The following is a 27,597-nucleotide window of genomic DNA, read 5'->3' as shown; positions in this document are numbered from 1 at the left end:
TCAGAATTCCATGTTTTTATTGCGAGAGAGAAAATTTCAGTCTTCTGCAGATATTGTAAAACACACATGAAAACATAATAAGGCAATAAAGGCACTTTTCTTTGGAACTGATTCTGAACACAATTTCAATATGAAAAACTTGCGGATACTTCCCTGTCAAAAGTTTTCTAGCTCAGGTATGGTATAATCATCAATGTTGCTACTGAAGTTAAGAGTCAAGTTCCCCTGACTTTGACCTCATCAGGATTTGACCTTTTAAGTAGCACCATTGCTATTTGCAAGGTTATTTGGAAGTCCATAGAATTCTCACACCAATCCTAAACACATCATGTAGAGGTTCCATTAAAATAAACGACCATCACTTCAAAATACTGTCGCAATCCACTGAAGTTTTCCTGCTCATGTATGGGAGATGCTCCCATCCGTTCTGCAGAGGCCTTGGGCAGAACATCCCAGTGGATTGCATTTTAATGCTTGACACGTATGGCACTCTTGAGTATCCTGCATGTGCTGGGGACCAGAAGGCAAGAACTGAATGCTCCTGTGCAGCATTCTCCAATGCCATAATTTTCATAACTGGTCAGATCAATTCTAATAATGCAATAAAGGGTTCTCATCCTACTAGGCTAGTTTTGCCAACTTTTCTTTAGGATGGACTCCTTTTGTGTTTTAACAGCTGTGCAACAAGCAGAGATTCAGAGGAAACTAACTCATTACTTCACCTGCACATCAGAAAAGCTTCGTCTGCTGAATTTCAGCTTGTTAAAGGCACAGAACTTCCACACACAAGTTTTCAGCCTTAACCCAAACATCTGCCAGGATGAACATTAAAATTACTTCAAGAGAAATATTTGTGACATCTTGATTTGCTCCAAGACTGCGTCAATGCCAAGTGCAACATTTTACCTAGAAGGGAGCAGAACTGGAGTGAATCTCATGACAAAAGGTAGATAAAAAGTCACTTGCTACCTACAGTACGTTCAAAGTACGTTATGCCATTGTTCCACGACAAAGGTTGGCATTAATGACTTCACTAAACTGCTGCATCTGTTCAGGTGCTTGAACCACCCGATTCCTCTGATTTCCAGTCATTCATATATTAGCTCCAAAGTCAAATATCTGAAACACAGCTCTATATTTGATAAGTCACATACTCAGTTTTGGGAGTAAAAGCCCACATTCCTTATTTTAGCTTATAGGTTCTGCATTAAGAACAAGGAAGCACAGATCAGCTATATAAAATCTGCATCACCCCTTCCCCAACAGAAGCAAAACTGCTATGGTGGGATTCGGCTAACAAGTCCCATTAGCACAAAGATTTCCACTTGCGCAGTGGGCTCCCCACACCCTAGGTTTGAGGGAGAGAGTAGGCAAGGGATTGTTCCCTCTGGGGAACTGAAATGCATGTGCTGGTGGAATGATCAGAAGAGTGTGATGTTGAATTCCTCCCCTAGTATCAAAAATATCCCTAAAGAGATATATGGCTTAAGAGATATATGACTGAGATATTAAGCAGCATATCATGACATGACTCTACCTCCTCCTAATCTTCTAATACCACATGTGCTTAGTTATTACTGCAACCAGCCTGAAGGCAACTCTAAGAAGATGCATAAACAAAAAAATTTCCCAAGATTTTTGCTCAAAATGGCAAGTGAGTAAAAGTATTCAGAGTAACATTCTATTCAAAACATAACAGCAAAATGGTAACAATAGGGTCCCTATTAGCTAAATACCTAGAACTGATAGGAAATTTGTATTTTATAAATACTTTACAATAAATAACAAAAAACAGCTAAGTTGAATACAAACCTTACACATTGTGGCCTGTGTAACATTTTTTTAAATTGTGATTATTTACAGTCCATCAATGTTTATTGCAATAGTAAAACTTTGCCCAGTAAAAACATTTAACACAAAAGTGCAACTTTAAAGTGTTTCTATAAAATAGTGTCAATACCCGGCCCGTGCAACTTTCAACCAAGTTTTTATAGTGCTGTTGAAAGAAGAGAGTTTTGCGGCTTCAGAGGTATTAAAGAAATTCCCCTCTTCAGACAATGGCTAAAGTGTAGCAATATGCAGGAATATGACCAAATAAAGCTTTGACTGTTTGAAGCCTCATTAACATATTTAGCTTTAATAATAATAAATGGCTCAACTAGCTTTAAGAACTGGCTCAGTAAACCCAAGAAAGCTGTTATTAACCTCCATAGCCCCTAAGTGGAGCTGTTATTACATCAGAAGACTCTGCTCCCGTTCCTTATGCACCAGCAAATCAGAGTGCCTTTCACCCGATCTGACCCAACCTTAGAAATTCAGCCCCAACAGTCAACATTTCAAAATTATCTCCGAGAAGGGTCTGTACTGTGCACTGTATATTCATGAAGAATGGTTGCTAAGAGACATTAATCTGCTCCTGTGCTGCTGCTTCGGCTTTTCTTTCTTGACGATGGCTAACAGCAGCCCAAAAAGTTATTTTATCCATAGCTTCCTCCAAAAGTCTAGATGGTAACCAGTGCAGTTGGTTCTCCAAGAGGGCAGCATTTTTACCAATGCAGTCAAGGCTCAGTCTGAAAGAGATAATGCCAGATTACAAAGTTTCGCAGCTTAAACATTAAACTATATAGAAGAAAACAGTTTTATCCATGTACCGTATTTTTCACTCTATAAGACGCACTTGCCCCCTCCTAAAAAGTAAGGGAAAATGTGTGTGCGTCTTATGGAGCGAATGCAGGCGGGAGGCTCTGCTCAGTGCTCCCTTTAAAGAGCCACGTGGAGCGTGTGTGCAGTTCTTGGGGGCTTTTCCCCGAGGAGGGAGAAGGACTGCCCTTCTCCCTCCTAGGGGAAAAGCCCCCAAGAGCTGCACACACGCTCTTTAAAGGGAGCGCGGCTCCTGGGGGAGCCTTCCTCCTGCTGGCTTCTGGCTTAGCCGCGCACAGCCTCTCCCGGGCAGCGGAAGCCTTCATTCTGCTGCCTGGGAGAGGCTGCGTGTGGCTATCCCAGAAGCCAGATCCCTCTTACTGTTCTGCCTTCTGGGATTCAGAATTCCCCCCCCCCCCTTGTTTTCCTCCTCCAAAAACTAGGTGCGTCTTATGGTCTGGTGTGTCTTATAGAGCGAAAAATACGGTAAGTATCTAGGTATTCTCATCTCAACTGTGAATTTACCAGGTGGCTTTAGGCAAGTTAATATGGCTTAGTTGAAATATCATGCCAAACTGGTTTGTGCTAACTGCAGTTAAGACCCCACACCATGATTTGGACGTCCAACATTAAACCATGGCTTAGAGCAGCTTTTGTCTTCCATCTGTTCAGCTTTGCAAGTTTGCTCCCATCTACCATACATGGTGCATTGGCTTCCTGTGGTGGAGCAAGGGCCGGGACTGTGTTTTCAAGGGTTTGATAACTGAAAACCACAGCCCACATCAACTGTGGTTTGCAAACCAGCTTCAAATAGAGGCTTGATATCACAGTTTGACAGTGTTTCACACACCATGGTTCGTAAACTGACATTGGGTCAGATACAAAGATAGACAGGCCATGGTTTGGAGCCGACGACTGAATGCAGTCGCAACCTCAGCCCTGGCCCCTTACCTGCAATATGGGGACTAAAGTGATTAATTCAACTCTGTGCTAAGGTGATCCTTCTGTCAGCTCGTCTGATGAAATGTTCCCCCTTCCCCCTGTGCACTGTTCCTGACATCCACCCACACTAAGCCAATTTGGAGTGTGGGAGAGGGAGTGAAGAGGTGGTGGAAGCAGCCCTATTGCATCCGGCTTCCACTGACGGGACTCATCAGCTGCATCTCACCCATAACGTTGATCTATGATGTTGCAAGGATTATCAAGTGAATGGAAAAGGCTTTGGACTCTTCAAAGTCGCACACTGTTTCGTATGTGGTTTCAACTTTGAGGTTAACAGATGCGCAACTGAAATAACACTCGGATTTCAGAGCCTCTGAAATCCACAGAATGTAACTGTCGTTTTTCATGAACCAAAGTTCTGCAGGACTTTGAGTTGCAGGGGATGCCCCCTCTTCCCTTCCTTGCCAGGGAAGGCTTGAAATCATTGCATTTCCTGACGCCCTCAACAGCCCCTGCATGGGTACAGCTTAGTGTGTGTCAGTGGCCCTGCATGTGCTCTGAAGCCGCTATGTCGGGATAGTTACCGCTTAACATTTTGGAATATACAGTTGCTTTTAAACAGTGTTGAACTCAACGAGGCTCATGGCTTTATAATATTGTTATCTGAGTAATTTCTCAGCTCACCTGAGAAGTGAGTATGGTTGTGTCTGGAAAATCAATAAATCGCTGCAGTGTCCCTAAGCAAGAACAACAAAAAATTCAAATATTTATGAGTTACTTTGCAACAAAGATGCTTATAGCAATGCATAACAATAAAACATTGCATTAAAATATATGCAATTAAAAATAACATAAAATCAACAATACCAACGTGCAGCAGAAACAGTTAAAAACCCCCAGGAAAACTGGGTAAGGAAGAACAACTAAATATTTTAATGAAGTATTTAAAAACATTGGGCTAAGCCAACAAAGCAGTTCTGATAATGCAAGGATTTCAATTTGTGAAATGGAATATCCTCACCCTCTCCTCAAGCACCCACCAGGTGCCCCCCCCAAATCTGCTCTAGAGGGTTGTGGGAGCCCCAGAAGAGATTTAGGGGTGCACAGGGAAAGGAGAGGGAGGAGCAGTTCAGGAAGGATCAAAACTCCTCTCATATGATCTGATTCTGTTTACCTAAATTCTCTCCATAAAAATATTTTTAAATTTCAGTTGAAAGATTTATCAGCACAATGGTGACATTTAACAAGTGTTCTATTTACTGACCGTGTCCATGAAATGCAAGTCATCTTTACTTCCTCCAAAGACCATCACTTCACCTTCTTTACCAAGACAAGCTGTATGCCACAGTCTAAAAGTATATTATAGTGAGAATAAATACTCAAATAACTGTGCATTTTAAAAAAGTTTTCAGGTAGCTATCATAGGGTTTTAGTGCATTTTGTAGGCTATTGTAGCATTTTCCCCCTTTAATCTCTACTACATACTAAATAGATTTATTTGAATGGAGCTGTCTCTCAGCTCTTGAACTAACTAACTAGTCCACTCAAATGGATTCTAAAAACATTTGAATTCATTAGACACAAATCAAGAACTTACTACCCTTTTACTACTTACCATGAGTAGGCTTACTTTTTTTGTCAAACACAACTGTTTAATAAACGTTTAACAATGTATGCATTCCAATTCTTAAAATGATGCTATCATAAAACCCAGCAAGATAGATTTAAATAGGAGGAACACAACCAAAATAGTTCTCTTGCGAGTGCCGATTTAAAAAGTACCTTTAGCAAACGCAATTAAAAATGGCTGCTGTGATATAGAGGGACTTGATTTGAAAGCAGGTATGGCCATGGAAACAATTTAAAAACTGGGCCATCGGAAAGAAATATTTCTTTCTTACAGATCTTGGCCTTCACTCAAAACCATAGGGTGAAACCCAGGCTATGAACTTGCTTATTCTGAAGTGCATAATTTGAGAGTTGGAGAAACATCTCTGGGATAAAGAAGGCACCTCTCCTCCCTCACCTGTCTCAATTCAAAGGAATCTGACAAGCACGGAGATGGAATTTGTTACCTTAAAAACACACTTATGCAAAAAAGTACAAGAAGAGCTTGGTAATTTAGTTTAGATAATCTTTAATCTCTCATCCCTCCTTTGTATCTTCCAAGAGTTGGAGCTTTGTTAATGGTTTACAAAATTATGCTAAAGGGAGTAAGTTTTCTTTTTGCACATGCTAGTGCAAAATAAACAAATGGGTATGCATGGATACACAGAAGTTCAAAATAGGACCAATTCATATAGGTTTGTAAAGAGAGCTTCACTGAACTGAGGTGAATATTCTTTCAAGAATTAACAGACTGAGTATAACTCACTGAGGTCAGCAGGATTGCAGAATTTGTCCCCTTTTGTTTATTTAACTATTGCAAAAATATGTGCAAGATGACTCGGTACTAAATAGCACTTCTTACTTCATTAATTTCAGCAATTATGCACTGTTCTCCTTACACTAAACTGTATCCCACCTGTTCTCTTCCTCATACCTGTTGATAGGTCTGCCTCTGTCTTATCTGCATTAGGGAAACTCTGGCCTGGACTGGATCATCGCAGAACACTGGAAAGCCTTTCCTGCCTTGACTCTGTGCCTTGACTCCTAGCTTGAAACCTGAAGCTTTTTTCTACAAACTGATAGGTTTATGTCCTCTCACAGCTGCTCTAACTTAGTACCTAGACATTCTAATAAAGCATGTTATTTGCATCACATATCAGCTAGATTAACGTCACCTTTTAAAATAAACCCTCCACCTAGAATTATAGTACTGAGTTACACTCTGATTTCAATCTAATTTTATATAAAATTGCTTTAATATGAGAAGATCTAAGTATCAAAATATGTTATGGTTAGTGTGTGCTGCTGCGCAGTCTACCTAAAACATTGGGGGTGGAGACTTCGTTAGAATGGAGGGGGATGATGATAGTTTGGCACAGTTTGAATCAGCTTCTATCTATTGTAGAGACTAGCTGTGGTGTGGGAGTGTAATTCCAATCCCCCTTGGCGGCACCAGTTCAACCTTCAGTCTGCAGTGATATAATATTTGCACAGGGCCTGCACAGATAAAGTCAACATGCAGGCCCTCTGAAAACATGCATATCAAGAATGTTTTGTTATAGTGCAGCCTACACCCCCCCCTTCCACAAACAAATAGAAGGTGTGGATGCAGTCTCACTCCCTGACCCATGTAGATTTTCATTCGAATCAGGGCTTTAAGGCCGCCATCCCAATCGCATGAACCAAGCAAGCAATTTCTCCTGAAGGCAATGTGCCTTTCTTCCAAATGAGTGTGTTAGGGTGGAAGTCAAATAAAATTCAATTAAATGTCCAATAGGTGCATGATTAGGTGAAATTCATCAAATATTATTTCTTCACAATTGTATGTATCTATACTGATACCTTTTTAGTATCACCTGGAAAATTATATTACTGGCTCAGACAGAGATATAGGATAAAGTTAACTGAAAATGAGCACAATTCATTTTGGGGTTTTTTAAAGATACCTGGTTGGATTCTATGACCTATGATGAGACTTCCACTTGTCTAACAGGGCTTTCCTGCCTCCACCCTCCCATTCCAGAAGCTCAGGGGACCCTATAAGACAACATCTGATGTGAGCAGAACTTCTGCCTGAACAGAAGTTTATACTTGCACTTGGCATCACTGGATCCAAGCCTATGCTCCGATGTTGAACATGACATAACGATTTATCCATACTTTCTTCAGTTCCAGAAAAAGTTGACTAGCTTATTATACCCAGAGGCATGCGTAGGAGCCCTTAAACCATTGGAAAGGAATTGCATTGGCCCCCTACCCCCCAAAAAACCCCCAATATTTACTGCAATAGCCACATTAGAAATGACTACATTTTATGTGACCCAACTACTCAAAGCATCCAGAGTGAAGGAAAGGCAAAAGAATTAGCATCCCTTTGTGCCATGGCACGAAAAGGACAGGAAGCTTCTCCTATGTTTGATTTCACCACGACAGTGGAGACAAATCACCACACACACCTACATCATACACTCCACAGTCTGATAGGTGTTTTTTGCACGCCCCTCCCCCCGGGCCCGGGCCCCTGGTTGGGGGCTGGTTTCACCAACCCCCAGGTACGCCTCTGATTGTACCTCGGTATGCTCTTTGGTAAGTATGTAAGTTGTTGCCATTTGTTTGTTGCGACATCATAAATCCAACCATCACCTGAAAATAAAGAAAGATGCATAGTTACTGCTATTTATTTTCTTTAAACACACACACATTGATAGTAAAAGACCATCTATGTTATGCAATATATTATGTTTCATGTTTATAATAATAATAATAATAATAATTTATTATTTGTACCCCGCCCATCTGGCTGGGTTTCCCCAGCCACTCTGGGCGGCTTCCAACAGAGATGAAAATACACTAAAATGTCACATATTAAAAACTTCCCTGAACAGGGCTGCCTTCAGATGTCTTCTGAATGTCAGGTAGTTGTTTATCGCTTTGACATCTGATGGGAGGGCATTCCACAGGGCAGGCGCCACTACCGAGAAGGCCCTCTGCCTGGTTCCCTGTAACTTAGCCTCTCGCAGTGAGGGAACCGCCAGAAGGCCCTCGGAGCTGGACCTCAGTGTCCGGGCAGAACGATGGGGGAGGAGACGCTCCTTCAGATATACTGGACCGAGGCCGTTTAGGGCTTTAAAGGTCAGCACCAACACTTTGAATTGTGCTCGGAAACGTACTGGGAGCCAATGTAGGTCTTTCAAGACCGGTGTTATATGGTCTCGGCGGCCGCTCCCAGTCACCAGTCTAGCTGCCGCATTCTGGATTAGTTGTAGTTTCCGGGTCACCTTCAAAGGTAGCCCCACGTAGAGCGCATTGCAGTAGTCCAAGAGGGAGATAACCAGAGCATGTACCACTCTGGCGAGACAGTCTGCAGGCAGATAGGGTCTCAGCCTACGTATCAGATGGAGCTGGTAAACAGCTGCCCTGGATACAGATTTGACCTGTGCCTCCATGGACAGCCGTGAGTCCAAAATGACTCCCAGGCTGCGCACCTGGTCCTTCAGGGGCACAGTTACCCCATTCAGGACCAGGGAATCCTCCACACCTGCCCGCCTCCTGTCCCCCCAAAACAGTACTTCTGTCTTGTCAGGATTCAACCTCAATCTGTTAGCCGCCATCCATCCTCCAACCGCTTCCAGACACTCACACAGGACCTTCACCGCCTTCACTGGTTCTGATTTAAAAGAGAGGTAGAGCTGGGTATCATCTGCATACTGATGAACACCCAGCCCAAACCTCCTGATGATCCCTCCCAGCGGCTGCATGTAGATGTTGAAAAGCATGGGGGAGAGGACAGAACCCTGAGGTACCCCACAAGTGAGAGCCCAGGGATCTGAACACTCATCCCCCACCACCACTTTCTGAACACGGCCCAGGAGGAAGGAGCGGAACCACTGTATGACAGTGCCCCCAGCTCCCAGCCCCTCAAGACGGTCCAGAAGGATGTCATGGTCGATGGTATCAAACGCCGCTGAGAGATCCAGCAGAACTAGGAAACAGCTCTCACCTTTGTCCCTAGCCCGCCGGAGATCATCAACCAGTGCGACCAAGGCAGTTTCAGTCCCATGATGAGGCCTGAATCCCGACTGGAAGGGATCCAAATGGTCCGCTTCTTCCAGGCGTGCCTGGAGTTGTTCAGCAACCACTCGCTCAATCACCTTGCCCAAGAATGGAAGGTTTGAGACATGAAACCCAATCACCTTGCCCAAGAATGGAAGGTTATTAAACATGAAATAAATGATACTGAATATGAAAAACTAGGGCAACTGTGGACAGGACCCAAGGAGCAGCTTGTACTAACCCTATGGGCTTTTGACACCCTCCTCCTACAGAACACTGGACTTTAGTGCCATATCAGCAAGCACTACCTGCTTTTAAAATTCCCTTCCGTTACAAAAGTGGTGGCAAGGAGGGATGTTGTAACTTGAAGCCTCCTTGAGCGTAGACTTGAGTAGTTACATGGTTCTATGGACTGGGACCACTCTATGTTTCACAAGCATTCAGCATCTCTGCTTGGGTGAGTCCTCTTCTTTTCACCACTTTTCCTTTCTGTCTGTTGTGACAGGCTGCAGACTAGGCTGTACATTTCAGACTTCTGCTACAGAGGCAGACAATAACCTAGTCTTGGGAGGCAGGGGTACCATTTTAAAGCCCATATATCCTCAGAAGGCCTATTGGCTGGAGATGTAAAGTACCCAGAACTAAAGCAGCTTTGTTAGAAGGAAAGGTGCTCTGAGAGTCTCTTTTGTGTGAAGACCTGGATAAAACTGCTTTCAATAAATAATAATAAAAATTTACCATATGTCTGTTTAGTTAGAAGTAAGCTCTACGGATAAATAGATTTACCCCTAAGTAACTGCAGCTGATGCGCTATAGTACTGTTTTTTAAAATGCCAAGTCTGAAACTAAAAACTAAAGGAACATTTTTAAAAAACATTCTGACACTGATTTTATCTTCAGCTGGCTGCAGTTCTTTGACTTATAAAGAAAGCCACAGCAGTTTCCTTCTGAAACATGAAATCTGCTAGACTTTGATAAAAGATGGATTGAAATATTATCTTTAAGTTTACTTGTAGTCAGATTTGGAGCAGGGGGACGGGAGCCAGGATGGTGGCAAGTCCTTCAAGCATCATGTATCCAGAGTTTTTCTGTTGCTATTGTGCCAGCAATTCATTGACAAACAAGTTTTTAATTTATCTTAGCATTATAGTTCGTTAATCACACAAATCATTCAGCTGGAACTTGCTTCCCTCTTAGCATAGTGTACTCAAAATTTTAGAATAAATAAAGTGATAGCAATCAATTAATATCAAACTACTTACTTAAGGGTACATTGTCTGAACTCAGCCCACCAAACAGGAAAAGTTTACTGTCTGTTACAGATGTCAAAGTATGCCATGATCTGTCTCCTGGTTTTTCTCCATTTGTGCAAATTCTAGGAAAAGCAAGCAAAAAACAAAAGGCCTACATATTTCAAGAAACAAACAAAATAATTATTGGGTGGGCAGTTTAGCATCTTTCAGGTGGGGGAACAACTATTTTGCAAAGTCAGCATTCACATCAAGTGATTTGCTTACAAAGAGCTTGCTTACTGCACCATTGCCAATGAGAGTCATTCCCATGGGTAATGCCCTATTTTTCAAGTCTTTTTGCTCTTGGGAACCTCCTGTTGGGACATTCTTAAAGGTAAAGGTAAAGGAACCCCTGACCATAAAGGAACCAGAGCAGTGCACGGAAACGCAGTTTACCTTCCCACCGGAGCGGTACCTATTTGTCTACTTGCACTTTGACGTGCTTTCGAACTGCTAGGTTGGCAGGAGCAGGGACTGAGCAACGGGAGCTCACCCCGTCACGGGGATTCGAACCACCAACCTTCTGATCGGCAAGTCCTAGGCTCTGTGGTTTAAACCACAGCGCCACCCGCGTCCCAAATGATGGGAGTATTCAGTACTAAATATACAAATACATTGAACATGAACTGTTACATACAACAGAGCTATGACATGAGGAAAAACTTACTTTCCTGACCAAACCCAGGTATCCAAATTCAAATAATGTAAATCATTCATTCTTTTTTGCTGTTAAAATAAAAAAGTTTAATTAAGAAAATATGACAATACAGCCCTTCACAATGATTTTCAAAGGAAAGCCAAGTAATAGATTCTGTCTGAGAACTCCTCAAATGTGCAAATTGCAGCTGTTTCAAGACAGATTGTGTTATTTATGGATTAAGGCAATATTCTCTGACCTAGTAACCTCCAGATGTTTTGAACTACAGCTCCCATGAGCTCCATGATCAATTTTCTGATTTCCTACCTAGCCCCCTCACTCTAACTTAAGGCACAGTTCTGATATATTTCATTTGGTCAAGAGGAAAAGCAGGATGGTGAATAGGAAGAACTTTGGCTTCTTGTATTGAATACTGGTGAATGGAGAAAGGGAGCTCCACAGAGGGCATTAAAAATGGCATTTTTAATCCCATCGCAGCTGGCAGGATATGATCTTCCCGTGCTCACAGAACCATATCTCTCTGTGTGTATGTGATGGCCTGGGACTCGGGCTCAGACTCAGAACCAGAGGATTCTCAGATATCTGCTGGCTGCACTCTCATTAGCAGGAATCATATATTTACGTTATTATTCTTGATCACAGCAACTTCAAATGCAATCTGCGTTTTCATAAAAATAAATAAGGGCAGCCCGGCTGGATCTAGACCAGCATTCAGCTCCACTAACAGCCCACCAGATACATGGATGGGAAGGCCTCAAAGAGGACCTGGGTGCAACAGTGCCCTCCCCACTTAATTGGAATTGCTCCTCTGTATCCTGTCCACATAGAGATGCCTTTGGGAAATCCACAAATGGACCCAAGGGCAAGAGGTCTCTCCTGCTGGTACTCGGAGGCAGACTGTCTCTGGTCCTGCAGATAGCAGAAGTATAAACACACTTGTAGCCTAATCTTGCTAAACATCACATGCATTTTCCCATTATATTAGTACCTACTACAATCCAAACTATTTTCCTTAGAAGGTATATTTTACATGAAATGTATATTTTGGGGAGCAATATCTGTTGATTGCATTCAAGATTTCACTGACAATACAACCTGCCTTTGTAGTTTTGGAACTCTGTTAGTTTGGTAAAGGCTGACTCGCTTTTCAAAACACTGCAGCAATTTTTAAAAAGGAAAATAGGTTCCCTTTCCCTCACACCATTTATTTTTACTTCAAAGAAGAGGAAGAAGAGTTTGGATTTGATATCCCGCCTTTCACTCCCTTTAAGGAATCTCAAAGTGGCTAACATTCTCCTTTCCCTTCCTTCCCCACAACAAACACTCTGTGAGGTGAGTGGGGCTGAGAGACTTGAGAGAAGCGTGACTGGTCCAAGGTCAGCCAGCAGCTGCACGTGGAGGAGCGGAGGCGCGAACCTGGTTCCCCAGATTACGAGACTACTGCTCTTAACCACTACACCACACTGGTTGAATGCTTTTCCCTTTCCAGCACTGACATGCTCCTTTCCCCCCGTTTTTTCGTAGCGTAAACATAAAATCAGTACAAACCAAAACACGGCCTCCAAACACGTAGCCTTTGTTTCCTAGGACTGTGCATGAATGTGCTGCTCGAGGCTGAGGTGGAACTCCATTCTGCAAGCAAACACAAAAGAAGTACTGCTGTGATTCTTAGGACTGCTGTATTGCGTTTGAGGCAGGACTGCCTCTGAAGACAGTTTAGACGCTTCAGTTGCTGCAGAACGAATTGACTGTCTACATTCTGGTATGGACCGGAAAGTCAGAACATCAAAAATCAATCCTGTCTGTGAGTTTCTGGGGCCAAATTAAAAATTGTTGTGGTGACCTAAAACCCTAAAAGTTTGGGATCAGGTTATCGGCTTCACCCATATGATTTTTGTCTGCATTGAAGGTCCTACTGGATATGGATATCTTACCACTGTTAAGATCAACTAAGTTGCCTAGCACAAGAAGACAGGATGGGCACCCTGTCTAGGTTCACCTGTGATGTCTCTTCTGTGTGGATTGCATTGGCCTCTTCAGTTCAGGCATTCAAACTGGCCTCAAAACCAGTTTGGTTCACTGCTGTCTTCTCCTAAGACTGCACCCCTGGGAGGGGTGGCTAACACCCCAGAGGACAGGATCACACTTCAAAACGCCCTTGACAGATTAGAGAACTGGGCCAAAACAAACAAGATGAATTTTAACAGGGAGAAATGTAAAGTATTGCACTTGGGCAAAAAAAATGAGAGGCACAAATACAAGATGGGTGACACCTGGCTTGAGAGCAGTACATGTGAAAAGGATCTAGGAGTCTTGGTTGACCACAAACTTGACATGAGCCAACAGTGTGACGCGGCAGCTAAAAAAGCCATTGCAATTCTGGGCTGCATCAACAGGAGTATAGCATCTAGATCAAGGGAAGTAATAGTGCCACTGTATTCTGCTCTGGTCAGATCTCACCTGGAGTACTGTGTCCAGTTCTGGGCACCACAGTTCAAGAAGGACACTGACAAACTGGAACGTGTCCAGAGGAGGGCAACCAAAATGGTCAAAGGCCTGGAAACGATGCCTTATGAGGAACAGCTAAGGGAGCTGGGCATGTTTAGCCTGGAGAAGAGGAGGTTACGGGGTGATATGATAGCCATGTTCAACTATATTAAAGGATGTGTGTATCTGAAGAAGTGTGCATGCACACGAAAGCTCATACCAAGAACTGACTTAGTTGGTCTTTAAGGTGCTACTGGAAGGAATTTGTTTTGTTTTGACTATGGCAGACCAACACGGCTACCTATCTGTATATTAAAGGATGTCACATAGAGGAGGGAGAAAGGTTGTTTTCTGCTGCTCCAGAGAAGCAGACACGGAGCAATGGCTCCAAACTACAAGAAAGAAGATTCCACCTAAACATTAGGAAGAACTTCCTGACAGTAAGAGCTGTTCGACAGTGGAATCTGCTGCCAAGGAGTGTGGTGGAGTCTCCTTCTTTGGAGGTCTTTAAGCAGAGGCTTGACAACCATATGTCAGGAGTGCTCTGATGGTGTTTCCTGCTTGGCAGGGGGGGTTGGACTCGATGGCCCTTGTGGTCTCTTCCAACTCTAGGATTCTATGATTCTATGAAATACTATAAAATGTTTTGTGTCTGCAGATTTGTTTTTTACTATGGTAGGGCATTACCCTTAAAAGCTGCCTAGAAATACTTCAATAAATAAATAAATGATTCAGAATATTCATATCAATCCAAGAGCATAAGGAAAGATATGTCAGATTGTGTTTGGAAAGCCTCTGGAGGACAACGAAACATGACAACACCAAATCCAGAGTTCAAATAACGCTTACTTTAATTTTTGGCTGATACCAAGTTTGCGTTGTTGTATCAAAAACATGAACGTCATTGTGCCATCCCCAGAATATCCGTTCTCCCTGAAAGAAAAAAATAAAAGTGAAACAGGAGGTGAGAAGGAATAAAAGACAACAAATCCACTGCTAATATTCCTTCCAACACAGGGTCCTCTTTATTTGAAACTGTAACAGATATCTTACCCAATATGCATCATGAACATCAAAACAGTCACACAGCTCACTCTGCTTTCTACAGCCATAGCCACCAAAATAGATGAGCCTTTGAAAAAATAAATCAGAATTAAAATTTACAAATTAATTCCTGCCATTAGATCTAAGAGGTCAGATGCTCTAATTTAATTCCTCTAGAGCAGCCTTCCCTAACCTGTTGCCTTCTACACCTTTTTGACTACAACTCACACATCTAGAAGGCAACAGGTTAGAGAAGGCAACTCTAGAGTTCTTTGACATCTGCAATCATCTTGTTTCAATTCTCCTTGTGTGTGAAACCTTCCCACCCTCCAGTGTGCCAGGAACTACTGGAGCAAGGACTTATCTGTGCTACCAAAATGCAGATCAATCAGCAGAGGAAAAACTCAAATATGCATTCATATTTTAATCATCTAATATTTCTAAGACAGTGAGCCACTGTCATTTAACAAGGTTTTAATATTGCCTTGGGCTCTAATCCTATCCAATATCATGCCTCATACATAATTTGCAGGCTGTCGACATCAGCACAATTCCTATTTTATAAGTGAAGGAACAGAAGAACAAGTGAATTAAAGGAAGACAAAGGTCATAAAGCCATACAGAATTACAACTTGGTCTCTTCACCAGCTAATGCCACCTCCCCATTTGTGAAATCACCCATGACAATTACCTGTCTTTATACACCCAGCAGGCAAGTTTGTCACGTGGTGTAGGAGGCTGACCTTTAAAGTCTGTGATTTTTTTCCACAAATAGGTTCCATTTCTTGTTCGCAAATTAACATAATAGAGCTTAAAAGGAAATTAAGACACTTTCAATACACAGCAATATTCTGGAAAAAATGAAGTGCTAATCGGCGAAAGTGGTGTCTGGAGAGAACAACTAGTAATATTTAGTCCTTTATAGTTTTAATAGAAAATGCTTAAATTCTTCTTCCTCCACTTCCTCATTGCTAATAATGAGCAGCACTTCTTATTGCAGGGGGCTTCCGTATTCTAATTTTAACTGTTGAAAGTCAGACTGTCCTTAACCTTTTCCACAACAGCAACATAAATTCCGAAGAAATAAAATGAAGCAGAAAAGCTTAACCTCTCGATTGATGTTTGGTCACAACTTCTACTAAAATTAATTACTGTGATGCCCCATCATAGAGAGTTATAGAATCTAGTTACTCCACAGAATCTAGTCAAGATCAGTTCCTAAACATCGGGGTCAAGCAGAGTCCCTCTGACATCAAAGGGCAGCTCTGAAGGCTTATATAAATTTTGAATGGTAGCATAACAAGCAGGTCATCAAATTCACCCTGACATGAATGAGTTGCTGCCCTTCTTTTGGTAGCAGCATAAAATGCACAGAACTGCAAAACAAATTACACACACACACACAATTAGGCTGCTCCTCAAACATAAGCGCCCACATCACATGGCAAACCATTATGGAAATTAGGAGGAGGGTTAAAAGATTTTGTGTGTGTGTGTGGGATAGGTTCTGCGGTTCAAATACTTGGGCATACCCTAAAGTTGTTATTCTGGTTCTAGCCTAAACAAAACAAATTCCTTCCAGTAGCACCTTAAAGACCAACTAAGTTCTTGGTATGAGCTTTCGTGTGCATGCACACTTCTTCAGATACACTGTGTATCTGAAGAAGTGTGCATGCACATGAAAGCTCATACCAAGAACTGACTTAGTTGGTCTTTAAGGTGCTACTGGAAGGAATTTGTTTTGTTTTGACTATGGCAGACCAACACGGCTACCTATCTGTAACTGGTTCTAGCCTGTTACATCCGTGTGAAAATAAAATCAAAACATAATGTTAAGGTTTCTTGAACAGTTTGATTCTCACTACTATACTATTTCATCCTTAACAAGCTGGTAATTCTATCTGAAAGTTTCTAAAAATAAAGGAACCCTTTACCCGATTGCTGTATCCTTTGTCATCATATCCTCCAAAGATGTACAGCTTTCCATTAACAGACGCTCCGCAACTTCCAGACATGGATGGAGGCAATTCACCTTCCATCAGATGCATCGACCTGTAAATCAACGAACATAAGAAATCCCATAATTTGGCCCACAGATTCAGGAGTAAATTCCTTCAGGAGCCCTCATGGGAAGCGATTCATGAATGAAATATGTAATAAAATACAGGTAGTAGTTAGCGAAGGGTAGACTGAAGCTGGTTGGGCAGTGCCCCATTTGCCCTAATGGACCAGACTCCACTGGTGCCATCCCTAGACACAACCTACCATTGACATGTATCTCTGTCTCAAGAGACAATGGAGTGTGCCTCTGGGGGTGAAGTCAAACTGCTGCATTAGAAGCATCAAAGTGACCTCCCTGGGGTGCAAGCCTGGGCAGTGTGTATGGAGGTCCTGGGATGGCCAGATGGCAATGATAATAATTTTTATTTATACCCCGCCCACCCCAGCCAAGGTCGGGCTCAGGGCGGCTAACAAACAATAATAAAAACAAGTTGAATGAATACAACTTAAAAACAAGATTAAAATACAACATTAAAATACTGAAACATTAAAATATTAAAATGCAGCCTCATCACAGGAGGAGAAAGGAAAAAGAAAGAGGGGGAGGGAATCAAATTGGCTCCAAGCCAAAGGCCAGGTGGAACAACTCTGTCTTACAGGCCCTCCGGAAAGGAATCAGATTCTGCAGGGCCCTGGACTCATGAGACAGAGCATTCCACCAGGCCGGGGCCAGTGTTGAAAAGGCCCTGGTTATGGTTGAAGCTAGGGACAAGAGCCTTCTCTTCGCCTTGCTACGGTCCAAAGAAAAGCAGAGCAATACGTTCAGGCCAACCGTCTTATGGATTCCTCTCCAGATTTGTGTAAGGTTTACTCCTTAACCTTTCCTTCTCCTGAAGATATCCCACAAGGCAGCAGAGGTTTAGGGTCAGAGTTTTCCTTCTCTTAGATGGGCTACATTCCCATGCTGCTCCTCACTTCCCTCTACAGCAGGGGTCAGCAAACCTTTTCAGCAGGGGGCCAGTCCACTGTCCCTCAGACCATGTGGGGGGGGGGCGGACTATATTTTATATTTGGGGGGGGGGGAATGATGCAAGAGCACCACGAGCCCCAGTGACTGCTTACCTGTGTCTTGCAAGTGGCAGGGGCTGGCAGCGACGACAGGGTGACAATGAGCGGTGTGCGAACAAAGCCCAGCCCCCTTCCTCCTCTAGGCAGGGTGGGGAGAAGCCAGGAGGAGGGAGGGAGGAGGTGCCACTGCCGTTGCCATGAGAGGGAGAGGGAAAGAACACGCACACTGGCGATCCATGTGATGATTCCCGGACCATCCGCAGGCCGGATCCAGAAGGCAATTGGGCCTGATCCGGCCCGCGGACCTTAGTTTGCTGACCCATGCTCTACACTACAGCATATGCAGAAACCGCCTTCTTGACTATTGGACCCACTGTTGGTCTCATCTGCTCAATCCGCCAGAGCCTGCCTTTGCATGCAGAGGAGTCCCTCACCCATCAGCTACCCTCACCCGTTTTGGCCGGCCTGTCAAAGCCACTCCTGGGGTGTGTCCACTGTCACATGCTGAAAGCCTCCAGGACTAGTTGCAGCAATACAATAAAAAGGAAGGAGAAACACTGATACCTATTTTCCAGCACATATTATGCAGAAAGTCCATGAAAATCCATGGGATTTACTTTTACCCAGGGAATTTAGGATCATGCCTTTTGAAACAGTTATGAAGGCTTGTGATATAAAGGCCTTGTTAAAAATTGTCAGTAAATAATATGACTTACCATAATCCACTGTCAATTTCATAGATCCACAGCTCATCGTTAGGTAAGTAAACTTCATTTTCTTCAATTGACTAACCAAAATAAGAAAGAAAATCATAGGCATACAAATGTTTCATCAGGTTCAATGGAAATCTTCCTTTCTACTAACAAGCTACTTTTCATTTCAAATTATAGCTTCTCATCAAGTTGTGGAAGCCGTGCTGTAATAATGCACACTCATGGAATTATCTTCCTGTATATAGGAGTTTTGCTAGCTACCTAAGCTGCACTCTGCTCAGAGTTCAACCAAGGTCTCTTGGGAAATTAAATTAAGTCTGGTTCAGCAGCAAATGGGAAGCAGGGAAATCGAGGCACTCAAAAAATACAATGTAATAAAGAAATTCCTATTTTGAAGAGTTGCCCATCGTGAAAAGTATTAGTGGTGATCAAGACTTTCGGGAAGTATTAGGCATTAAAACCAGCCACCATAAACTGGGATATTTAATGCCTAATCTCATGGCACAAGGCAATCAGGATTCTGCAGCTAGAGAGCTGTAGACTATGCCACTCATGTGGAATTATTATTTTGTACTAAAATCAGTGTACGATCTTTGTGCCTGAACAAAGGCAGGGAAAGGCAGACTACTCATAGCAAGGCACAACCTTCTCACACACTCCCATAGATCTCAGCAAAAGGTCAGCCTCCGCTCTTTCTGCACTGCTGTTCTGTGATCATTTGTTGTTTAGTCGTTTAGTCGTGTCTGACTCTTCGTGACCCCATGGACAGAGCACGCCAGGCACTTCTGTCTTCCTGTGATCATTTAGCTGCACACAAATGGCATATTTCGGAGGATGTGCACGTGTGATATCCATGCAGAACCAAGAACTGTATTTGTGAAACTAAAACGGCATCCCTCCAGTTTGCTAGCAAAGCCAGAGGAGAGAAATCACACCCAGAATCATCCAGCTAATGGCACTATAAATAATTATTTGAACTACAGTGGTGCCCCGCAAGACGAACGCCTCGCAAGACGGAAAACTCGCTAGACGAAAGAGTTTTCCGTTTTGGAGGTGCTTCGCAAAACGAATTTCCTATGGGCTTGCTTTGCAAGACGAAAATGTCTTGCGAGTTCCTGCGGGGTTTTTTCCCCCCCTTTTCTAAGCCGCTAAGCCGCTAAAAGCTGCTAAAAGCTGCTAAACCGCTAATAGCGCTAATCCGCTAAGGCGTCAATGGGCTTGCTTCGCAAGACGAAAAAACCGCTATACGAAGAGAATCGCGGAACGGATTCTTTTCGTCTTGCGAGGCACCACTGTATGAAGTTTTGCATATGAGAAGCGGTGGTTGCTGCCAAAGGTCCTTGGCTAATGCTCCTTTGGCTTCCTGCAACTGGTATTCAGAAGCATGGAGGCAGAGCACAGCTATCAAAGCTATTATCCTCCAGGAATATGTCCAATCCTCTTCTAAAACCACTCAGGAGTCCTGGAAGACTTGCACCATGCCATGCAGGCATGTTTGTGCTGGCTGGGGCTGACAAGATAGTACAGTGGTACCTTGGTTCTCAAACTTAATCCATTCCAGAAGCCTGTTCCAAAACCAAATTGTTCCAAAACCAAGGCGCGCTTTCCCACAGAAAGTAATGCAAAATGGATTAATCCTTTCCAGACTTTTAAAAACAACCCCTATAACATCAATTTAACATGAATTTTATTATCTAATGAGACCACGGATCCATAAAATTAAAGCAATAAACAATGTACTGCAGTCACACAATCAATCAATCAGTAGGTTCCACACAGTCACAAAACAAAAAAGAGCCGCAAAAACAAAAATGCAAAATAAATAGCAAAAACAGACAGACCTCAGCATAACACTAAAAACGGAAGTGTGGCACTCAAAACAGAAGCTTAAAACTCAAATCATCAGCGTAACACTCAAAACAGAGCACGTTTGGCTTCCAAAAAAAGTTTGCAAACTGAAACACATCTGGGTTTGCAGTATTTGGGTTCCAAGTTGTTTGAGTACCAAGGCGTTTGAGAACCAAGGTACCACTGTAGCCCAAAACATCTGGAGGGCATCGGGTTGGGAAAGGCCACCCAATGCTATGGCTCCAAGAAGGCTGGGACCAGTTTACCTGCAAGGTCGCCTCACCCCATAACTGCCCACCCAGCAGCTTCAATCGACAGAACTGCCACTGTTACAGGTGCCCCATGAGATCTGTTCCACATTTGTAATAATTTCATTTTTTCATGTGGCGGCACCTACACTTTGGAACTCCCTGCCTATTGACATCAAGCAGGGGTACACTACACTGAAATTCTTCATTATTTACACATGCCTGTATTCGAGTTTTCATGTTTTAAGACTACTGTCATTCCAGCTTTCTGGAAGTTTTTAACCAGTGTTAACTTTCCTTGCAGTAAAATTGTTTTATTATTCTATTTTGTAAACCGCTTTGAGGTTTTGTGTCCCGTCCCGTCCCCCAACCAAGCGGTGTTTGAATTTTATGAAGTGAAACGTTATTGGCGAAAGAGTGCGAGTGGTGGGGAACCAAGTCGCCCTTTTATTTATTGAATTTATACACCGCTCTTTAGATATAAGTGAGAAGACAAAGAACTATAATAGAAAGCGAAGATATTTTTATGTTATGTTTAGATATTTATTTACTTTTTTGTGTGTTTTTGGTAACTGTTGTAACTGTTGATTTGTTTTTCTTTTTGGTTATTTAAGTGAAAATTAATAAAAAGATTTTTTTTAAAAAAAAAGAATTTATACACCGCTCTATAACAGAAGGTCTCCTCAGGACAGGGGGCGGGAAAATAGGCCGGCCGCCGCGCCTCGAAAAACCAGCGACCAATAGGCGACGTCGCTTAGGTAAACGACGGCCCCTCTCTCCAATCCCGATTCACCTCTACCTCCAAACCCCCACCCCTCCGGGGCCTCTCGCCCTGTTATGCTTTCCCGCCCATTTCGCTCTCCTCAGCGAGCGCCCGAGTGGTGGGCGGAGCCAGCGCCCCTTCACCGTCTCCTCACGGGATGTTTTGTCGTCGGCCGCCCGGAGCCTCCCGCTTCGCCGCCGCCTCCCTCGCCCCTTCCTTACCACGTATCCCCCCCACACGTAGAGGCAGCCGCCGTCCACCACGGCGCAGTGCCCGCTCCGCTCCTCGGCCACGGAGAACTCCTGAAGCGGTGAAGAAGCGGCGGCAGCAGCAGGAGGAATCGCCGCCGCCGCCATCTTGACGCGGGGTGAAAAGGCGGGCGGCCGTCGCCTCGCGTCGTCCCCTCAGCAACCGCGCGACGCCCGACCGCTCGGAACGCCGGCCTGGCTCGGGAGCGCGGCGCCGTTGGCCTTGGGGAAGCGGAGCCGTCGCAGAGCCGCTTCTTCCGTCGCCGTCGCCGCCGCCGCCTCCTCTCTCCCTTGGCGCGGATGCGCAGGACTCGCCTCACGCCAACCGCCCCGAGAGCCGTTTGAGGAAAGGCGGAATACGGAGCGGGGGGGGGCGGGGGAAGAGAAGAAGAATAAATATCAATAAACTGACGGGCTGGTGTCTTCGTTATTGTCTATTCGTCAAACGGCGCCTTGATAAGGCAAATCCCATGTCCTTGGAAAGGAATTGAAAACGAAATGGCCTCAGGCGCGACCGCGCTGGAAATCCCGGCGCCATGAGGTCGCCTCATCTGCAAAAGGGCACCGCGGGGTTGGGAATGAAGTGTGAGAGGAATTTTATGGTCTTAGATATATGGCAATGTTCATAACCACACGTACATAGATCAGCACAGGAAAGCCAACCTGGAGCCATTTTGATTCCTAAACTGAGCAAATGTTTCTCTGCATGGTCAAAATGGAAAAGCCTCCCCATTGTCTCTTTCCTCACAAATCCTGTCTTAATCTGTGCTTGAATAAGGCTTCAATAATCAACCAGGCCTCAAAACTCCTTTTGTCTTCTAAAAATCCAAAACAGCTTTTCTCTGCTTTTCTCACAAGATGCTGTGGCAAAAGGCAAAATGTTACTTTTAAAGGCTAATGTATAGGCTCTGTCATTGCCCAGAATACTCAGGCCTGTGAAACGAATCTTCTCTCATTCGGTTGCAACATCTTGGACATGCTGAACCACCAGGGCTCCTCCACCCACCCCCTGGCTTCTCATTCCCTCTTTCCTGGGAAGAGTCCAATAGTCCCAAGACAGCTTTCTGTTCATGCTGTTACGGAAGGGGGGGGCATGTCTTCTTCACCTTCTTCTTCGCTACAATATATCAATTTATTTCCAATTGTCAATGTCAAAAGGGACTAAAATCTATAAAATTCATAGAAAATCAGCGTGCCAGTTTGCTCAATTACTCTAGGACTCCATCACACCTCCCCTGTCCAGCATAATCCCTCAAGCAAGGTGTCAAGGTGATCAGCCTTTCCTCCAGGCAATGTCAGGTGGCAGACTATGCATATTTGGGACCATTGTTTTCTCATCCCCAGGAAGTGTTTATCTGTGCATATCTCCAGCTCTGCATATTCCCCCCTCCCTCCTCCATATGTTAATCTGTGTAACCCCCCCACCTTCCTGAAGTGCTGATCTGTGTAACCCCACCTTTCTGTGATGTATTCATGACGTGTTTTGCACTGTATTCTGGGACATGGAGGGAGTTTCAAAAACTCATGTCACCCCTTTCTCACTGTTCAATCTCGCCTTGAACCTGTTGCGCAATAAACTTGGATCTTCTGCAGTTTGCTCCTGTCTCCGGCTGAGCTCATTTTCCTCCGCAGGGACCCACGGACTTAGTCCGATGAGCTGGGTGGCAGAGCAGCCTCGCACCCAGATTTTTGCCGTAACATGCTCAGAGGACTCCTGAGGGAGGAGAAAGGGGGAGGGAACTGGAAAGGGTATATATGCTTGTGCACATGACTGTGAACTTTGTGCATGCTTTTGTGAACTATCACACTTGCTCCTTCTACCAGTTCATGGATGGCAGAAATAAAAGCCTTTTCTCCGAAACTATTCCTTGAGTGTCTGTTGACTCCCACTTCCCTTTCCCAGGCGCAATATTTTTCCCACCCGAGGGCAAAGCCTCATAATGTAGCACCCTGCTTGTGGTTAACGCTTAGCTGGAATGAAATATTCAACGCAGCAATAGAGAAATTAAAATAATAATTTATTTGCCAGACAAATAAATGAAAGACACAGTGGTATTGGTTACCAAAGCTCTGCCCCCTCCAGCCCTGATGGCCAGCACTTATATTTCCTCAGCCCAGCCCCCTTGCTCCTCCTTTGGCTGCCTCTGTCCAATCAGCCTGGTTGAAATTCCTATTGGCTATTTGCTAGAACCAATCATAAAAGATACACCCATTTCCTATTGCCTTTTATGGGAGACAAAGAGCTATATATTCTTCTATCCATAAATGGCAAATAAGTAGTCATATATCTTACATTTGCCTGACTAGGCACCTTAATTACCAGCTTACCTCTTGCCCTCCTTGCCCTATTGCTCTCCAAAACAGATGGTTAATGGTTTTAAATTTTTATCTTAAACAGATGTCAGAGATCTTGGGTTCACATTCTCACACATCATCAGTGAAATAAGAATCTAACATAAGAATCTAACATTTCTTACTTTCTAAATCCTTTGCATAGTTACATTTAAACCAATATATTTCATACATTAACATAGATAGCTTTTTAGAAGAACAGGCATTTTCAAAGTAAAAGGGAACTTAGTAAAAAACATTTTCCAAACGCAAACCCCCCTTTCTCTGGCCAACTGCTTTTTCCATTAGCTCTTGCCCTTTAACCTTAGGAGGCACATGGTATTAACTTACTATTTACCAATTTTAATTGTGTTTTTGCAGCATGATTGTATTCTGTAGGGTCAGTAACCTAGTAACCTTTGCTCTCAGCCTAGTAACCTTTGCTCTCAGCCTGTAATTCCCTTTTTACAACTTTGAGAATTTTCTCCTGCTATAAATCAGGGGGGGGGCTTGTCCAAGAAGATAAACATCTTGCCAAAGTACTTAGGCAGATGTCCATCTGCCAGGCATAAAAACATCTTTAAGCTCATTTTTAAAATACAGGCCTTGATCAGATGCCTCAATAAGGCTATAGGAAAAGGGCCAGAAAAGGGAAACCCAAAAGAACCGAGGGGCTGGAGCGGCTTCCCTATGAAGAAAGGGTCCGACATTTGAAGCTTTTTAGTTCAGATTGAAAATAGCGAGTAAGAGGCAACATGATAGAAGGTGATGAAGTAACATATGGAAAGGGCATTATTTTATGAAAACCAAGTAACTTCTGAATTTTTTTTTAAAAAGTATCAATTATTTAAAGTATATCATCATCATCATCAAACCTTTATTGGCATCACATACAAACATTCAGAATAAATAGGCCAGTGCCATCTCCCTGCCATTTCAACAGTACAGTCATTTGCCAAAGGGAAGAAGAGGCGAGCAATCTATTTCAAAGCAGTATATAAATCTTGTTTGTCTTCCATGACTCCGTCAGTGACCATGGAGGCCAATTCTGGATCCACACGTCCTTCACCCCAAAAGCTCTTGGACTCAGCTCCCAACAGCCCCCAGCCAGTATGGGGTCAGGAATTATGGGAGCTGAAGTCTAGCGGTGACTGGGGGGGCCCCTGAAACCTTCCCCCCCCCCATCAATTGAAAATGGATGTCAACTAAGGAATTCCAAGATAGCCACTGGTGGTTGCATTAAATAGCATCACATCTGCATTTTATTATTGTAACACTTAACCTTTTAAGATCAAGCCTGGCCAGGAGCAGAGGTGGCTCTATGCAAGGGGTGTGATCTTGTAAGAAGGAATGGGTTCTCGGAATCTCTCTGCGTCACTTGGATCTGAATCGTTGCATCTGATCACCTGTGAGGGTTTGCCACTGTGCTCAGAGTGCTCTGATGGCGTTTCCTGCTTGGCAGGGGGTTGGACTCGATGGCCCTTGTGGTCTCTTCCAACTCTATGATTCTATGATTCCACAGTGGGGACATTGGTTTCTGGGTGGGAGTTGATCACACTGAGGGTTTGCCAAGCATGCCTTCCTCTTAGCATGTTTCGTCCTGAGGATGCTCATCCAATTTGCAGATGGCACTGAACTGGGAGGGGTAGCTAATGCCGCAGAAGACAGAATTGGAATTCAAAATGATCGGAGAACCTGGCACAAGCTAACAAAATGAATTTCAATAGGGACAAATGTCTGGTTCTGCACTTAGGTAGGAAAAACCTGGTACACAAATATAGGATGGCGGACACCTGTCTTACTAGCAGTACAGTGGTACCTTTGGTTGTGAAAGGGATCCGTTCCGGAGCCCTGTTCGCAACTTGAGCAGAACGCAACGTGCGTCTGTGCGGGTCGCGATTTGCCACTTTTGCGCGTGTGTGTGCCATCATTTTGAGCATCTGCATATGGGTGAGCGGCGAAATCCAGAAGTAACCCTTTCCGGTACTTCCAGGTTGCCGCGGGACGCAACCTGAAAAGATTTAACCTGAAGCGAACGTAACAAGAGGTATGACTGTACATGTGAAAAGGATCTAGGTGGAGCACAAGCTGAACAGTGTGTCAACAGTGTGATGCAGCAGCAAAAAAATAGCTAACGCTATTCTAGGCTGCATCAACAGAAGTTTAGTGTCCAGATCAAGGGAAGTAATAGGGTGGCGCTGTGGGTTAAACCACGGAGCGTGGGACTTGCCGATCAGAAGGTCGGCGGTTCGAATCCCCGCGACGGGGTGAGCTCCCGTTATTCAGTCCCAGCTCCTGTCAACCTAGCAGTTCTAAAGCACGTCAAAGTGCAAGTAGACAAATAGGTACCGCTCTGGCGGGAAGGTAAATGGCGTTTCCGTGCGCTGCTCTGGTTCGCCAGAAACGACTTAGTCATGCTGGCCACATGACCCGGAAGCTGTTCTACCCCAAAATTGTTAAATTGTTTGATTCCCTCCCTCTCCCCCTCTTTCTTTTTTCCTTTCTCCTCCAGTGATGAGGCTGCGTTTTAATGTTGTATTTTAATCTTGTTTTTTAAGTTGTATTTCAATCAACATGTTTTTTAGTTGCCCTGAGCCGGGTCTTGCCTGGGGAGGGCAGCGTATAAATAAAAATTATTATTATTATAGAAAGCCACAGGGGCCGGGTAAAAACGGGTTATGGGGGTCGAATGAATGGACTTTGGACATGCCTGGTCTACACTGATAGCTGCTCTCCAGAGTTTGGGGCAGGGGGCATTCCTAGCGCAGCCTGAAGGTGCTATTATGGGTTGTTCTGCCCCTTCCCCTGTACTCTTTCCATGCAATCACATTCAATATAGTCATATTTACTTGAAGCAATTCTAAGTCATTAAAAAAAACCCCCTCTATAATAGATGCAGATCTTGGAAATGCATGTGCTTTTTTGCACCGGACGATGCTCACTTCCCTTTTATGTTTATTATTTCTATTTTATTTTATTTTTATTATTTCTATTTCTATTTTATTTTAATTATTTTATTTTATTTTATTTTAATTATTTCTATTTTATTTTATTTTATTTTTATTATTTCTATTTTATTTTATTTTAATTATTTCTATTTTATTTTATTTTTATTATTTCTATTTTATTTTATTTTATTTTATTTTATTTTTATTATTTCTATTTTATTTTATTTTATTTTTATTATTTCTATTTTATTTTATTTTATTTTTATTAATTCTATTTTATTTTATTTTTATTATTTCTATTTTATTTTACTTTTATTATTTCTATTTTATTTTATTTTTATTATTTCTATTTTATTTTATTTTATTTTAATTATTTCTATTTTATTTTATTTTATTTTAATTATTTCTATTTTATTTTATTTTATTTTTATTATTTCTATTTTATTTTATTTTTATTATTTCTATTATATTTTATTTTATTTTATTTTATTTTAATTATTTCTATTTTATTTTATTTTATTTTATTTTAATTATTTCTATTTTATTTTATTTTATTTTATTTTTTTATTATTTCTATTTTATTTTAATTTTTATTATTTTCTATTTTGTTTTTATTATTTATCATGATTTCGGATGACGACGATACATCTTCCGCGTCCAGCCCAGCGGCAGCATCCGCTGAGGAGGAGCCTTCGGGGGCGAAGG

General features: G+C 42.9%; 1 protein-coding gene across 2 annotated transcripts; it reads right to left on the bottom strand.

Annotated features, from left to right (window-relative positions):
* Positions 1 to 21,845, bottom strand: KLHDC1 (kelch domain containing 1). Of its 2 annotated transcripts, XM_081876498.1 has the most exons (13): positions 21,587 to 21,840; positions 18,510 to 18,580; positions 16,659 to 16,776; positions 15,416 to 15,534; positions 14,734 to 14,812; positions 14,530 to 14,613; positions 12,742 to 12,825; positions 11,203 to 11,261; positions 10,506 to 10,618; positions 7,761 to 7,833; positions 4,847 to 4,931; positions 4,267 to 4,319; positions 1 to 2,570 (listed from the first exon to the last, which is right to left on the bottom strand). In XM_081876498.1, the coding sequence occupies exons 1-13, from the start codon at positions 21,719 to 21,721 to the stop codon at positions 2,396 to 2,398; spliced, it is 1,248 nt and encodes a 415-aa protein (XP_081732624.1). In that variant the 5' UTR covers positions 21,722 to 21,840; the 3' UTR covers positions 1 to 2,395. The 2 variants fall into 2 exon arrangements, with proteins under 2 accessions (XP_081732624.1, XP_081732625.1); XM_081876499.1 differs by lacking the exon at positions 4,267 to 4,319 and having other exon boundaries at positions 2,427 to 2,570; positions 21,587 to 21,845.
* Between the last annotated feature and the right edge of the window lie 5,752 nt (positions 21,846 to 27,597).

The sequence above is a fragment of the Podarcis erhardii genome, assembly GCF_964252035.2.
Source record: "Podarcis erhardii genome assembly, chromosome: 1".
NCBI lineage: Eukaryota > Metazoa > Chordata > Lepidosauria > Squamata > Lacertidae > Podarcis > Podarcis erhardii.
This window is presented reverse-complemented; position numbering and strand designations above follow the sequence as displayed.

Excerpts from the sequence above, each read along its gene's own strand:
- KLHDC1 (XM_081876498.1), bottom strand. The coding sequence starts at position 21,721 with ATGGCGGCGGCGGCGATTCCTCCTGCTGCTGCCGCCGCTTCTTCACCG. Across the intron at positions 15,535-16,658 it reads ACAAAGGATACAGCAATCGG|CTCTATTATGTTAATTTGCG; the intron begins GTAAAGGGTTCC and ends TTTCCTTTTAAG. Across the intron at positions 14,614-14,733 it reads ATGTTCATGATGCATATTGG|GGAGAACGGATATTCTGGGG; the intron begins GTAAGATATCTG and ends TTTTTCTTTCAG.